The sequence below is a fragment of the Oreochromis niloticus genome, linkage group LG19 (genome assembly GCF_001858045.2).
Source record: "Oreochromis niloticus isolate F11D_XX linkage group LG19, O_niloticus_UMD_NMBU, whole genome shotgun sequence".
Lineage (NCBI taxonomy): Eukaryota > Metazoa > Chordata > Actinopteri > Cichliformes > Cichlidae > Oreochromis > Oreochromis niloticus.
In genome coordinates this window covers 28,209,640-28,223,391 of record NC_031983.2, presented here as the reverse complement: position 1 = coordinate 28,223,391, position 13,752 = coordinate 28,209,640, and the positions used below count along the sequence as shown (strand labels likewise).

Sequence of the window (13,752 nt, the reverse complement as noted above, 5' to 3'; positions counted from 1 at the left end):
AAAAACTAATTTACAATAAAGGCACAGCTTTCTAAATCATTATTTGAAGTTTAATATTAATTCTGCTTTATAAGAAATTCTAACATTATCCCCGTCTTTGCTGGTCTCACCTTCACGTAGGACTTCTCCGTGTCCACCAGCTCCTGGATGACCTTGCGTAACCTCTCTGTGGCCGTCATATGCTTGGGGCAAGGTCTGAGCAGGGTGGCGTCTCCTGTAGGGCTCGAGCCCAAATCCCCTCCCTGCCTCACCGAGGGGTCCCTGCCGTGATCCATCAGACCCCCGCTGCCAGAGCCTGACCCTTCCTGGAAGGAGTGGTAGAGAGTGCACACCGTGTCCACGCTCTGTAGGGGGCGACAGAGAGAGGGTGGTGTATGTAGGTTAGGCAGCTCAGGGATTATTATAGTCAGCTGGATAAAATAAGAAGATACTGCACTGTATGATGACACGCACGGGCCTGAATACAAACTCTCACGGATCCATTAAAAGATCATTCATTTAACCATTCACAGCTAATGACTGCAGCCCCAAAGCTGTGTAAAATAACCACGTGGATCACTCCACCCTGCACTTGGTCAACGATCCCCCTGGGATCCCCCCAGAGTGTTACTGAGATTTAGTTATGTACTCTGTGCTAATTGGCTTTGCATCAAAGACTTTACAGAATTAGCAGCTGGATATCCCAGCAGATAGCATTACAGCACATTTCATTATTCTCCATAATCCATAATAGACAGTTATGCAGCTTTGTGTCACGTCGATTACAGGCAGGCTGACATGGCGAGAAATCCCGAGTGGTCGTATATTAGTCTGAAATATTTGGCGCTTGATGAAGAGGAAGGCTCAACCTTCCTCACATAAATGCATCGTTTCTTCCAGCTTCCACCTTTGATGGGTGGAACCCCATGAAGAACTTAGCGTCACAGCATTTACAAAAATATTCTACAGAAGCAGATCGCTCGCATCCCATCTTAGTGGACTGTACCGCCTGGGGTGGGAAACTTAACATCAGCCGTCGGCAGCACACTGTGAAGTTTCGCCTGTGGCAGGTAAGACTTTCAGAGCAATCGTGTCAGAAAGTGAACTATTAGGAGCTGCTCTGTTCTACGGAAACAAGAAGCAAAAGGGGAAAAAAACCTCTCTGTTGTTTCCAACTTACACCATTGTTGCCATGTTTGGGTTACAGTTAGCAAGCACGACAATGCATGCAAAATATGCTCAAGTAATCAAAATCCTACCTACTAGTTTCTTACCTGACAGGCGTGTCAAGCAAAACACTTAAGCTGCAGCAAGCTTTGCTGGACTTTGCTGACGCGCCAGCTATCAATTACCTTTGACGCTTGTGCTAAAAATGGCCTCATGATGCCCAGACCCCTCATTCCAAGTGAATGGCATGATGTAGCATTGTAATCTGTGGCCAGTCACGAAAAATCAGCAGGAGCTGATAAATGCCAGTAATAGCAGGTTCCAGTCCGCTGCACAGCAACACAGCGCGGCGGGACAGCCAAGACGCCAAACAAAACAGCTGCTCAGCACTCTCTGCCTCCGCGTGCATGTGCTGCTATTTAAAATATTGCATGAGCAAGCAGTCAGTCGCAGCTCCCTCTCAAAACTGTGCAGTAACAGACGTGGATCGATAAAACCTTCATTTTGTCACTACAGAACCGATATGCTCGCAGGAAGTGTGTGAGAGCTCGCCCGAGTCACGCATCTTCTTACAGCGTGTGTGAGGTACGACCCATAACCCCCCAGCACCACCTCCGCCCATTCCCAGGGAGACCGCAGACAATAAAGTCTTCCATTAATAAGCTTGCGACTCATCAGCTAGCTCATTATAGCATGGTCACTCCAGAGACGGCCCTCCAATACTCCAGCAAAGCCTGTGTGTGTGTGTGTGTGTGTGTGTGTGTGTGTGTGTGTGTGTGTGTGTGTGTGTGTGTGTGTGCGTATGTGCAAAGACTGAAAGAGAGAGAAGAAAAAGAGCAGGGGGGGAAATTCCTCTCCATGCCCTTTATGTATGTCTGGGCTAAGCCTCTTTCAAGTGATCCACCTCCCACTGTAGCTCCACTCTGGAGGTCTTTGAATGTGGGCTGATAATTATGAGGGGACTTGAAGTCTCCCTGTGCTCTGATGTAGGGACTAACGTTCCTAGTGGAGAGCACAAGATGCACTCTCATGCTGCAGACATACCTGTATAAATGTCTGCAGTGACAACCCACAGCAACGCAGCAGTAATGCTGCTCACAAACAGCATTTTTCTTCAGCTAAAGCTAACATCATGTCATATTCAGCATGTTTGAGGTGACAGGAAACATTTAATGCGACTGTGCGCGTGTCAGCTTTCATTTAGCATTTAAACACTTTCAAATCTGAAGCGAATCAAAGAAACACGAGGATATTGGAACGCAACTCAAGCTGTTGACACAGGCTATCCCTTTAAAGATCATAAAATCCACCTTCAGCACTGATGATGCTGCCACACACACACACACCCACCCACACACACACACACACACACACAGCCTTCATGCACTGATACACGCTTTGGGAGAACTCCATAACACACCGTGGAGGCAGACGGTGGGGGGTGGGGGGCTGCCTGAAGGATATCAGCACGACATATTCATCAAACAGCCCGCTGGTATCTCCAGACAGGAGAGAGCATCCTTGTGGAGACAGATAACTGTGTTTTATTTCAGCTCTGGCACCCAAAGGTGAGGTTTGCCCAGGTCTTTAGAGACCTCCATTCAAGCGCCGACTTAATTCTCGTCACCCCCCCCCCCCCCCCCACACACACACACACAAACGAGATGATGGAGGAGCAGTAGACCTGGGGGGAGGAGGGGAAAACACTTTCAGCTCTCATACAGGTCGCTTAGTAAGATTTTCATCAACACTGATGACGGACGCCCGCACCAGAGCGTGACGAGAGAAGGAAAGCTGGTGGGTGGACACCACGCAGTCATGACTCAGGAAATGCATTCGCCTCACAACAATCCCACCGACACAGCCTGACAGCTAGCCCAAATAACCAATTAAGAGCTGAGGACGTGAACCAGCAGAGGCGGGAGAAAAGCCCGGGAGCGCCACAGAAAACAAGTGGATCCGACAGCGCTGCTGTGAATTCCTGATCAGGTTTTCTTGCTGACAGGTGTCAGCTGGGGATAGTGTTTCGACTTCTGCTCAAACCAATTTGGAGAAGAATTCTTGTTATTTTGTCTGTGACGCATTTCGAGCTGCATTTCTTTTTATTTGTGTTCGTCTGCCAGCTGTCCGTTTCCTAGATCCCCAAAATCAAAGCCAGAGATTTTAATTCCACCGTCAAGTCAAATAAAAACACTTCACTGTCAATCCAAACATCCCAAAACACAACATTCAAGCAGAACCTAAACCTAGCTTCCTTCTCCAGTGAAGCCAGACTACATCTTTTTACCATCTCCTACTGAAACTCAAATTTTAAGGTTTAAACATCCACTACCTCTCCCAGTCTGCGAGTCACCATGGCGAGCAGTCTGTAGAGCAGCCTCCATGCTGCCGTGGCCTGCTGTTGGGTCCTACGGGCGAGCGAGCAGCTCTTTCTGCGTAGCCGGCCTCCTCTGGACGTTGGCATAACAGCTCGGAGAGAGTGAGCTCTGAAGTTAACTTAACCTGCCTCGATTCTTTTTTTTAATATTTCTTGCTTCTTCCACTTCTAATTTTCCTCTGCTGATCAGTCAAATACCCTCATCGACTTTCCTCCTCCTTCTTCTTCTGTGGTTTCTCTTTAGCTCGCCGTTGCCCGTCTCTCCATCAGGCCCGAGTCAGAATCCTCAGACTTGAGTGCACCTCTGCCTCTGGGGCGGAGTGGCCATTGATCTGTGAGCGCAGGCAGAGAAAAAGTGCTTGCTGCCTGCTTGTTTTGCATATCAGTCCGTAGCGGACGGTCTGGCCACTTGGCCTGTGGGGGAATTTCTCCTCCAGCAGCTATTACTCTCTGTCGCCGCGTATCAGCGTTGCTCTTCCGATGTCTCTACCGCCACAGTCTGCCATCCATCCTACTTCCTTTTGTCCATTTGCCTCCAGATATCCCTCCTTCCTCCTCCCTCTTCCTCCGCTTCTTCCTCTCCTGTTCGGCTCCAGGTGACCTCGCTGGTGTGATTTCCAGAGAGCTGAATTGAGAGGCTGGGGGCTGTATCTGGGTCCAGTCTCTCAATAGCGACAGTACAATGCAGACTGTTCTGGCTTGTTACCTCCACACACACAGGAATGGCTGACTCAAAACTGGGAGGCTCTGAGCCGGTGGGGGTAACAGTGCAGGAATGTTAACTATGGCCTCGTACAAGAATAAAACATGACATGTATCGCTCGCTCCCGGGCTGCTTCATGTGGACAGAAATAAACAGATGATGGCTCTTTGGATGGTTTTAACAACAAACTATAATGGAACCATTTTTCTCACCTCACTCGGGTAAATAAATGTAAGGGATTACAATTAGAGGTTAGTTACTTGTCCTATAGCTTCCTGCTACTGTTCTTTTACTTCTGCTTGCACTGCACCTTACTGGTAGTAAAATGCTGCATAAATGCAGTATAGACGTGTACGACACCAAACTGCATATAACTGATTCTGTCACTGCAGACCTGCTGTTGCCTTTCAGGTTCTGCCAGTAGGAACATCTCATTTTGACTCACGATGGCCGAGCACAGCAGGAAGGGAGCCCAATGCAAACCAAGGCTGTGGCGCTTCCTCTTTCACAGCTTAACCCCCAGCTGATGACAAAGGTGCCCATTGGGCAAGCTTGTCTGCAAAGCCTTCACACCAAACTTCCCAGTTTTTTTTAAGCAGGCAATCATCATCAGCTAGAGCAGAGCTTCTAAATACAGCTAATCACCTGCTTTCAGTCCTCTTGTCTTATGTATTTGCATCAGACTCAGTGAATGCATAATAACAGACGTCTTCCTGCCAAGTCCAGGTGTGAGCAGGAGCATCCTCAGCTGTGGCATATCTGGACTAAATTTTATAAACTGCACCAAATAAGATTAAGTTCTATTTAAATTTGGACTCTTCCACATGTGCCAGACTCCTCTCACCCTGCGGTCATCCGTCTACGTCCTCAGTTTCCTTAAAGAGACAGTCTAAGACAGTCCAAGCAGTGTTTTCAGTTCATGTGCACATGCACATACAATATTTTTATATTGAGTGGGCTAGTAAAGCATGCCGCTGCATATAATTAAGTCTCACTTGAGTCACATTCAGCCCTTATTTTCTCCAAGTCTGGGCAAAAACACTTGGAGAAAACAAAAGGAAAAGAAAACACAGCTGAGCTCTGTCAGAGTGGGAGGATGCAAGATAAACACTAAACACCATCTCCATCTCCCTTTTAATGCTCCGATGGAGTCATTATGTACAGAGCTCAGTCTGCCTTGCAGATGAAACGTTGCTCAAATCAAAGGAGAAGCCTCGCGCTTTACCGGCGGAGGAGCCCCATCTTTGCAGGAATAAACAAACAAATGTGGGGAGGGAGGAGATAAGGAGGAGGGCATGAAAAACAGGCGTGTCCCCGGGGCTGGCGTCAACCATCCTTCAAAAGAAACGGCCTTGTCATGACACCGTGAGGCCGAGAAAGAGAGCACAAGAGAGAAAGAGCGGAGGCCTGTGGCCGGTGGGCAGGCCGGTGATTCATTTGCCGTGTTAGTGGGCTATAGTGCCACCATGCCATCTTCTTTTCAAAGCTCAATAAAAGAAGACGCGCACTCATAAATCAAACAGAGCAGAGGGGAGGAGAGAGAAATACGAGCGGGGAGGGCCGGCCCCGTCGCGCTCCGCTCGAGCCCATTTACGCCTTTTATTATTCATCCTAAACAAATATTATTCCGCCAAGTCTCCGAGGACTTTGAGAGAGGAGTGTGTTTTAATAATGAAGCCAGCTTCACATTAAAACACCCGTTCTCCTCAGTCCCCGAGGCTATTCGCATGCACTCCACTGCATTAGAGCCAGAAGACAAAGTAATGCCACGACTCTATGCTGTTCCCTCTCAAAGAGATGCCCACAACTAAATAAAAGGTTAAGTGGCAATGCTTGTTGCTGATGTTAAACACCTCTCGATGACAAATAATTCACCGTAATGGCAAACGTCATTCTCTAGACCGCATTCGATCCAGAAAAGACTGTGTGTGAATCGGAAGCAAAGGATCCACGATACAGCAACAAAGACAGCAACTACTTATTAACAAGTACACAGCTGAGATAACATCATAGCATTAATGCTGGGAAGACACACTATGACTCTTTACTTTCCACCTGCCGTCACCATGAGCCTAAAACAGAGCTGCAAGCACACGTGGTTTCATTACTGCTAAAAGCCTCTGACAGTAAAAATACTCCATGCTTGCATTTCTTAGATTATTTTTACTGCACACAGAGGGATGTGGGCTGGTTGTGTGAAACTTTGCAGCTTAAAGTGTGAAGAGTCTGTACTATCGGCCGTCCCAGCCCCACACAGAAAACCACGAGCCCATCCGCCTACAGTTACCGGCTGTTTGTCTTCTTTGGAGTCTCTCTGGCAGGACAAGCAGGCGGTCAGGTCCTGGGCCACGCAGGCCAGCTTGTCTTTCAGGAGCCGTCCCAGGCTGAGAAGCGCAGATCCTAAGAACGGGGATTTTTCCTCGGCTTTGCAGCCAGACGGCCAGAACCAGCAGCAGCACATGGCTGCGACTGCGGGCAGGGCCTGGACCAGCGACCGGCCCCTCTGAAGCAGCTCAAATAAGATGGTGAGGCAGAGGCACGGCCGGGGATCCTCATCCTTTTCTGCTACTGCCATGCCCACACTAGCCAGATCTGGGTCATTGTGCATCGGGATCCCCGTTGCTTCCTCCGTCACTCAGTTTTTATCTCCACGTCTGGAAGTTCTTACTGTGGAGCGGACTGAGCAGGGGAAGGCTAGCATTAACTGTGCTGACAGCAGTAAGCCTAGATTATTAGCATGCTCATGGCCAGATGGCGGCTGATGGGCTTAGTCATAACACACAAGCACTTCCCCAAATTACCCACACCACCCACACCAACCCACCCCTCACAGACACGTCTGCTCAAGTTTAGAGGGGATACAACCTCATATCTGCAGGCATGTGCCAACGTTTTGAAGTTTGGGATCCATGATAAGAGGGGAGAACTGAAACATCCTCCTCACAGGCTTTTAAAACATATTAAAACACCTCAGACTCCTCCAGCCCGCAGACAGGTGACGCCTGAGTCCCGAGAGAAGAGCTGAAGAGTAAAGATGAGACCAACAGAAGTGGAGCCTGCTTATTACTCAACTTAATAACATCGCTGCCCAAATCAAGCCAAATCTCTCTATACTGACAGCCAGACAGAGCATGGCTCCAGTCATAGCGCTCTTCATAAGTCCATTCAAATGCTCTTAGTGAAATGTCCAGTCTGGACAAACGCAAAGAAGCTTAATACGTCTGTCCGCTGTTTAACCTTTGGTTTAATGCAAAAGATGACTGTCTGCTTTGCTTTGCATTGCATCAAACATAAACCGCAGAATTTATTATGTCATGCAAATTGGCATCTGCAATAGTTTACCATCAAACCGAGGCTTGTTCATATACAAGGATGCATATACACCTGAGCTCAAAGCTGCACTGACTGGCTCATTTCCTTATTGATTATTTTAACCACAGTTTTCCCAATAAGTGTTTAGTCAGTGAAAGAAGTCGATTAAACCCTCAGAACAAACTTGGGAAACTCAAATTTAAATGATTTTAATCAATCACTTGCATGCGGACTGGTGTCATGCGGTGAAACCAGATTACTTCCCACATCCTTCCATCTGTCTAATGGGATTGCACAGCATTCTATAGATGCTTATGTTCAAACGCAGCAGCGCGGCGGTTAGCGCCGACGCATCACATGCAGTCCGGTGCCTTTCTGTGTGGAGTTTGGATGTTCTCCAGTGGGGTTAGGTCACTCTCTATTGACTGTAGGTGTCAATGGTTTTCTGCGGCAGATTGGTTGTCCTGTGAGAGCTGGGATAGGCTCCGCCTCCTACCTGCAATCCTCTGCAAGCAGAAGAAACTGAACGGACGATGTACGAGAATCTGCTGATGACCCGCAAGCAAAGAAATCCCAATGGAGGCTCCGCTCACGTCTTTCAGACCACTTTAGTTCACTTCGTCTGCTGAGTGGCTAAGCTCATTATGGTTCAACAACACTGTGTTAAACCGATTGCAATGGCGCTCTACATCCAAACGTTTCATTAAATAATAGACACAATCATTAACTCGACGGTAAACAAAGCCGTTAACGTTGCCTGGTAAGCGTTTCAGCTCAAACACACACACACACACACACACACACACACACACACACACAAACACACACACACACAGACACACATCTGTGTAATAAGCACAAATTGGAATGCAATAGACTAATTAATCAAAAACGGTCAGTCAGGTTGATGCAGCTGATCGCATGTATGACAAGAGGCTTGAAATTGGTCCTTCCCTTCCATCAATCTCTATCGACTGTGCGAGCACCGTGTGCACGCACGTGTGCAGCTGTATGCTGATGCACGGCCGGTTTTCTACCCGGTGACTCGATTTCTTTCTCCACGCCCTGGAGAACAAACTGATGGCTGTGCGTTGATTAAATCCTGCTGTGCGCAGCAGCAAAAATCTGATTTACCAGCACCAATATCTCACCCTGTATTTTATTTCTTTTTAATTTCCTTCACAGTGGTTGATTCTCACCGATGCAAAGGGAGAGCCCTTTTCTCCTTTTTCGTGTCAAATGTGCACACATCCAGTGGCACGAGTGACACAGACGCACACACTCATAAACCTCCCTCTCTCGCGCATAGCCGCACACCTTCCCATCTTCCATTCGTTCCTCAGGAAAACAGAAACGGCAGGGAGCTGAGCAGCAGTGGTGCAGTGCAGATCCCAGCAACAGGACTGACTCACGGCGCCGGGCAAACAAAAAGAGACGAACAGAGAGGAGACGACAGCAGGAGTCCACCTCCCGGCTGACCTCGGGTCAAACAGCGAACCACGTGGCAGCTACAGCGATTAACAGTTTTTTAAATATGTCGCCTGTGTTGGTATCAATGACGCCTGCTCCCTTTTTCATTTAGTCTATGTTACATAATGAGCAACTTGCCAAACATGCACTCACAATTGCAGTAACGGCGACTGTACACAGCTTTGAAGGGCAAATATTAGCCGAATGATGCAAGAGGAGGTGAATATGCACAAATACTTTTACACTTCCAGCCATGGCTGCGTCATTAACACATGGCTTTTTGCTGTGACCACACACACTCATTACTGCCCTCAATAAACACCGGCACACAGATTTTCCCGTAATACATTATCACATCACTGAAGCGTAATTCCCAGCGGAACAGGCTCGAGGTTTAATGACTTCAATAAAGTTGGTTTACATATCAAAAACCTGAGTAGATATTGAGCGACCGATGGGACAGAAATAGGCGCACAATCTGCCATAATTCATAAGGGACAACTGTTTGGCACATTTACAGATATGAGATATTTCTCTAAACTGGCCTGAAAGGAAGTGTTGCATTAACTGTAGCGTGCTTAGAACAAAAACAGGACTCTTACAGCTAACAAATGCATCAGGAGAAGGAAAAGTCTGCATGTAACAAACAGGGTAGCTCTTAATAAAATGGTGCATGTGCACGGTTAAGTGAATGACAGGAGAAGCGTTCTCTTCAGAGGGATTTGGCTTTGCCCCCAGGCCTGCTTGTCCTCATGTGCATGTACACACATGTGAGTGTGTGTTTGTGCAGGAGGCAGTGGGAGTGTGACACAGCCTCCTCTCTCAGCCTGCATGCCGTCTGCGTGACAGTAATAAGCTGTGTTTATACCGGTGGCTACGATTGAGTATCCTAATTATGGTAATGCTGAGGATTGGTGCCAGTCTGCTTTCTGACAGCCCCGCAGCTTCTGCTGAGAGTGGGCACAAACACAACACGCACAGTTTCACTCACACAGACCTGGGAGGAAAGACAGGCACAGAGTCTGATGTCTACACGTCTTTTTTGCACTCGGGCCCCTCCTACCTTGCTGTGCTGAACAGGCCTGTGCTCGCAGTGGGAGCGACCATCCTCCACTCCTACGTACAGAGATTCGCCACCGCCAGCTGCAGTACAAACATCTGGAAAGAGAGATTGTGGAGAGACAGAGAGTCAGCATGCGTCTATTTGTGTTTGATGGTGTTTTAAGCGCATCCTTCTTCTAACCCACAAAGCACAAACAATGCAGACGAGAGTCAGTCTGAAATCACTGTGGGCGACTTTGTCGTGTACACAACTTAAATATGTCTCTGAGCTAAAAACAGCGAGGGCAGCAAGTTACCCAGAAAAGCAAAAAGCACACGCCTGGAAATCCTAATTAAAGACTCCGTTATCTCTTTCCTTGCTCGACGGGAAAAAAACAACAACTCTGGAGATAAAGTTTGCTGCTAGTCCAGCCTGAAAAATGTCTGCAAATAATATTTATATTTGCATCATTACAGCATGACACTAACAGATAAACAGTGTTTTGAAAATAATTTTTCAGCCTCTTTCTGGTTAAAATTCAAGGTCTGGAGGACATGCTCTCTCGCAGCTGGCACATGCAAGACTCGATTTCTGACTGTCGACCGGGAGGCAGGCCAACGTGTCGGCGGGAAAACAAAAGAAAACTTCTGGACCTCCCATTGAGCCGAACTTGGCATTTTTTTAAGCCGGCAATCATCATCAGCCAATGTCTGATAGCTAGGCCGCAATTTCTAAATATATCTAATCATCTGCTGTCGCTTCTCTCGTCGCGTACATTTGCTGAATGAACGCCAGATGACAGACGTCTTCCTTCTAGGAACGCCATGGTGAAATCCTTTTGTAATTCATGTCAGACAAGTGTTAATTCCCCCACTGAGGGCATTTACCTCCCTGCCTCCTTATCAGCCTGCCTGGGATCATGTGCCCTCTAGAGACGGAGCGGGAAAACTGCAGGCGCTTTGATCGCACCATTTGCAGTAATGAGGTCTTCAAGTCATTAATCCCTTTGTGTTCAATTACGGCCGCAGTGGAGGAAACGCTAATGAATTATTATCATTAAGATGACACTCAAGACTGTTTTTGTGCAATAAAATGCAATAAAAGAGACACAAAATGATATGCACATCTTAAAGGAGGTTTTGCAAACTGCAAATTCTTCTCCAGGTCTGTTAACCAGGAGCTTCTAACTAGGAAAAATATACCAAACTGACAGTTTTAGGACATCCGCCACTGCATTAACACACTACTGCCACACAACTTCTTCTTTTGTCTTGCAATGACTGCAGTTTTATTACATATCACTCAAAATAACATCAGCCATACTATTTCTTTATTTTAATGTTCCTTACCTTGAAATCAAGAGCTGAACAACAATCAGATATTTTTCTCTTCCAGCTGGGGATCAGCTGTGCGCGTCCAGTGACACGGATGCCCTGCTCTGTTCTGACACCTCGTCTGCACCGTGAGACTAAACCAGGCTGACAGCACTCTATACATTGACAGCAGTAATGAGCCCTCTGCGGTCAAAAGCCCCTCCCGGCCCTTCCTCTCCTCCAGAACACACAGAGCTGTGAAACATCATCTGGAGCATTTTTTCCCCTTTCTACTCGTTTAACTCGAGGAAGTGGAGCTATTAACTGAAACGGAAACGTAGTGACGGGGGTGACAGAACTCCCAGCGCTTACTGGTAATGTGAGCAATAGCTCACCGCTAATAACTTTGAGGTTCAAATAAATAGCAAATTCTCACAAAGCATGGCTTCTCGGATTTCACAACAATAACACTACCTAGATGATGGATTACAAAAGAAAAGAAGCGACTGTAGAAAAAGAGGAAAGAAAAAGTGGAACTTTGTGGTTTCCGAGTTCTGCACAATGACACCGAACGTTTTTAGCAGAAGTTATATTTGCACATTCATAACTACTGAGAACTGTTAAAGTGAAACTGTACGTGTCACCTTCAACTTGAGCCACAGCACCTTTCAATACCAGCGTCACTTTCTCTTCTACTGTTAGCTGTTTGCAGTAAGTGAAGCTAATGCCCGATAATGACTCCATCTCCATGAGTGTGTGTGTGTGTGTTCAACTGTACGTCTGCGTCTGATTAAAGCACCTGAGGACGACTTGGCTCGGTGGTGTTTACTTCGAACTTCCTGGCTGTGTTTAGTGGGAGGGGCCAGATGGTCAGAGGTCACAGGTGGCAGCATGGGGCCCTCCCGCCTCAGGCTCAGGTGCACGGTTTGTTCAGCAAACAGCGTTTGGATCAATGCCAGGTCCAGACCGGGGACGCACCGACCATTCAGGACCAGGATCTCATCGCCAGGACGCAGACCTGCACACACCGGCAAACTCGTGTCAGAAAAGCCACGCCGATCTCAAACATGACGCTCTTATTGGTCATTTCTAGATCGGCACCTTCATTGAAGGCCAGGCCATCAGGAAGCACTTCACTGACAAAAACCCTGCTGTTCTTCTGGCTGTCTGCGTATCCTGTTACTGCAAAACCTGCCAGGAGGATTCAACAGGAGGATTACATAAAGGATCACGACATAAAACTACAAACACGATTCGCCCAAACGTGCCCGACTCACCAAAGTCTCCGCTGCCGCTCTGCCTGCTCATGTGCAGCGTAAACACATTAGCCGGGACCACCTCCAACTGATCGTTGACCTGCGGGGCGATATTAAACAAATCGATACACATTATAGAAAGAGCGGATAAATGAAGAGCACCGCGTGTTCGTGTGGGATCATGCGTGTTTCCCCTTCTCACCACATCACGGAGGAGCTCTCCGGGAGCCACGTATCGAACCTCCACGTGCTGCCCCGCTCGCCTGTGCAGCCGGAGGCAGTGCGCGCCCGGGTCCAGCTGTTTCACCTGTTTACACAGGAGCCAGTAAATGCTTAGCAGACAGCACGCACAAAAACATCCCACATATTTTCGCACCAGTGCTTCGCCACACAGCTGCTATGTGGCCAGAGGTGTGAATTATTCAGACTTTCCATGTAGTGATGGGAAATTTGCAGTAAACAAAAAAAAAAAAGCTCAGCCTAAGAAACTGCATACGTGTTGTTTTTGCATGTGTGAGCCCATAGAGCCCATGCAGCCCATGCATCTGCAGCCATTCAGGGGGGCTGTGTGAAGTGTGTAATGAATAGGTGTTGTTTCAAACCCTTGGGGACATAATGCAATCAAATCTGCTGCTACAGCTGATTCAGACCAGATTATGTGACATTAACGAGGCTGTCCTTGATGGAGCTAAGAAGTTTTGCATATATGAAACATTCAAATGGTTTTTTGCTAAAACATTCACAGGTCAGCAATATTATCGTCTGATTTTTGTCAAATGGCATCATTTCTTTGAAACTCCACCTTGCACGCTGCACGGAGAAGGTCGGCAGCTGCCTGGTCTCTTCTGATGGGAACTTGGACCGTCAGGCCGTCTGGCATGTAGACACACATCAGCGCATCTGTGGCACTGCTGACGCTGTCCCAAAGACCGCCCTCGGGGGGCGACATGGAGTATATACTCGTCAGCACGTCCAGCCTCTGTGTGGGTGCAGAGAGGGGCATGAAGGCAGGATACAGCAGGAGGTGGGTGAGGACGGTTAGATGGAGCAGAGAGGAAAGAGAGTACGGGGGAGAGGGAGGTAAACAAAGAGAGGAGAGAGAGAGGAGACTTTGAGCAACAACACACAAATCA

The 13,752-nt window shown here is 47.7% G+C and overlaps 1 protein-coding gene across 7 annotated transcripts in view; it reads right to left on the bottom strand.

Moving 5' to 3' along the window:
• The window catches only part of tiam2a (TIAM Rac1 associated GEF 2a), an 86,131-nt gene that overhangs the window by 11,861 nt on the left and 60,518 nt on the right, over nucleotides 1-13,752 (bottom strand). For all 7 annotated transcript variants that reach the window (XM_019348757.2, XM_025901067.1, XM_019348754.2 and 4 more), the window contains 7 exons: nucleotides 13,422-13,598; nucleotides 12,822-12,926; nucleotides 12,641-12,719; nucleotides 12,465-12,554; nucleotides 12,163-12,381; nucleotides 10,072-10,166; nucleotides 111-344 (listed from right to left, as the gene is read on the bottom strand). In XM_019348757.2, the coding sequence (XP_019204302.1) occupies nucleotides 111-344; nucleotides 10,072-10,166; nucleotides 12,163-12,381; nucleotides 12,465-12,554; nucleotides 12,641-12,719; nucleotides 12,822-12,926; nucleotides 13,422-13,598 (999 nt within the window). The remainder of the gene's footprint in view (nucleotides 1-110; nucleotides 345-10,071; nucleotides 10,167-12,162; nucleotides 12,382-12,464; nucleotides 12,555-12,640; nucleotides 12,720-12,821; nucleotides 12,927-13,421; nucleotides 13,599-13,752) is intronic.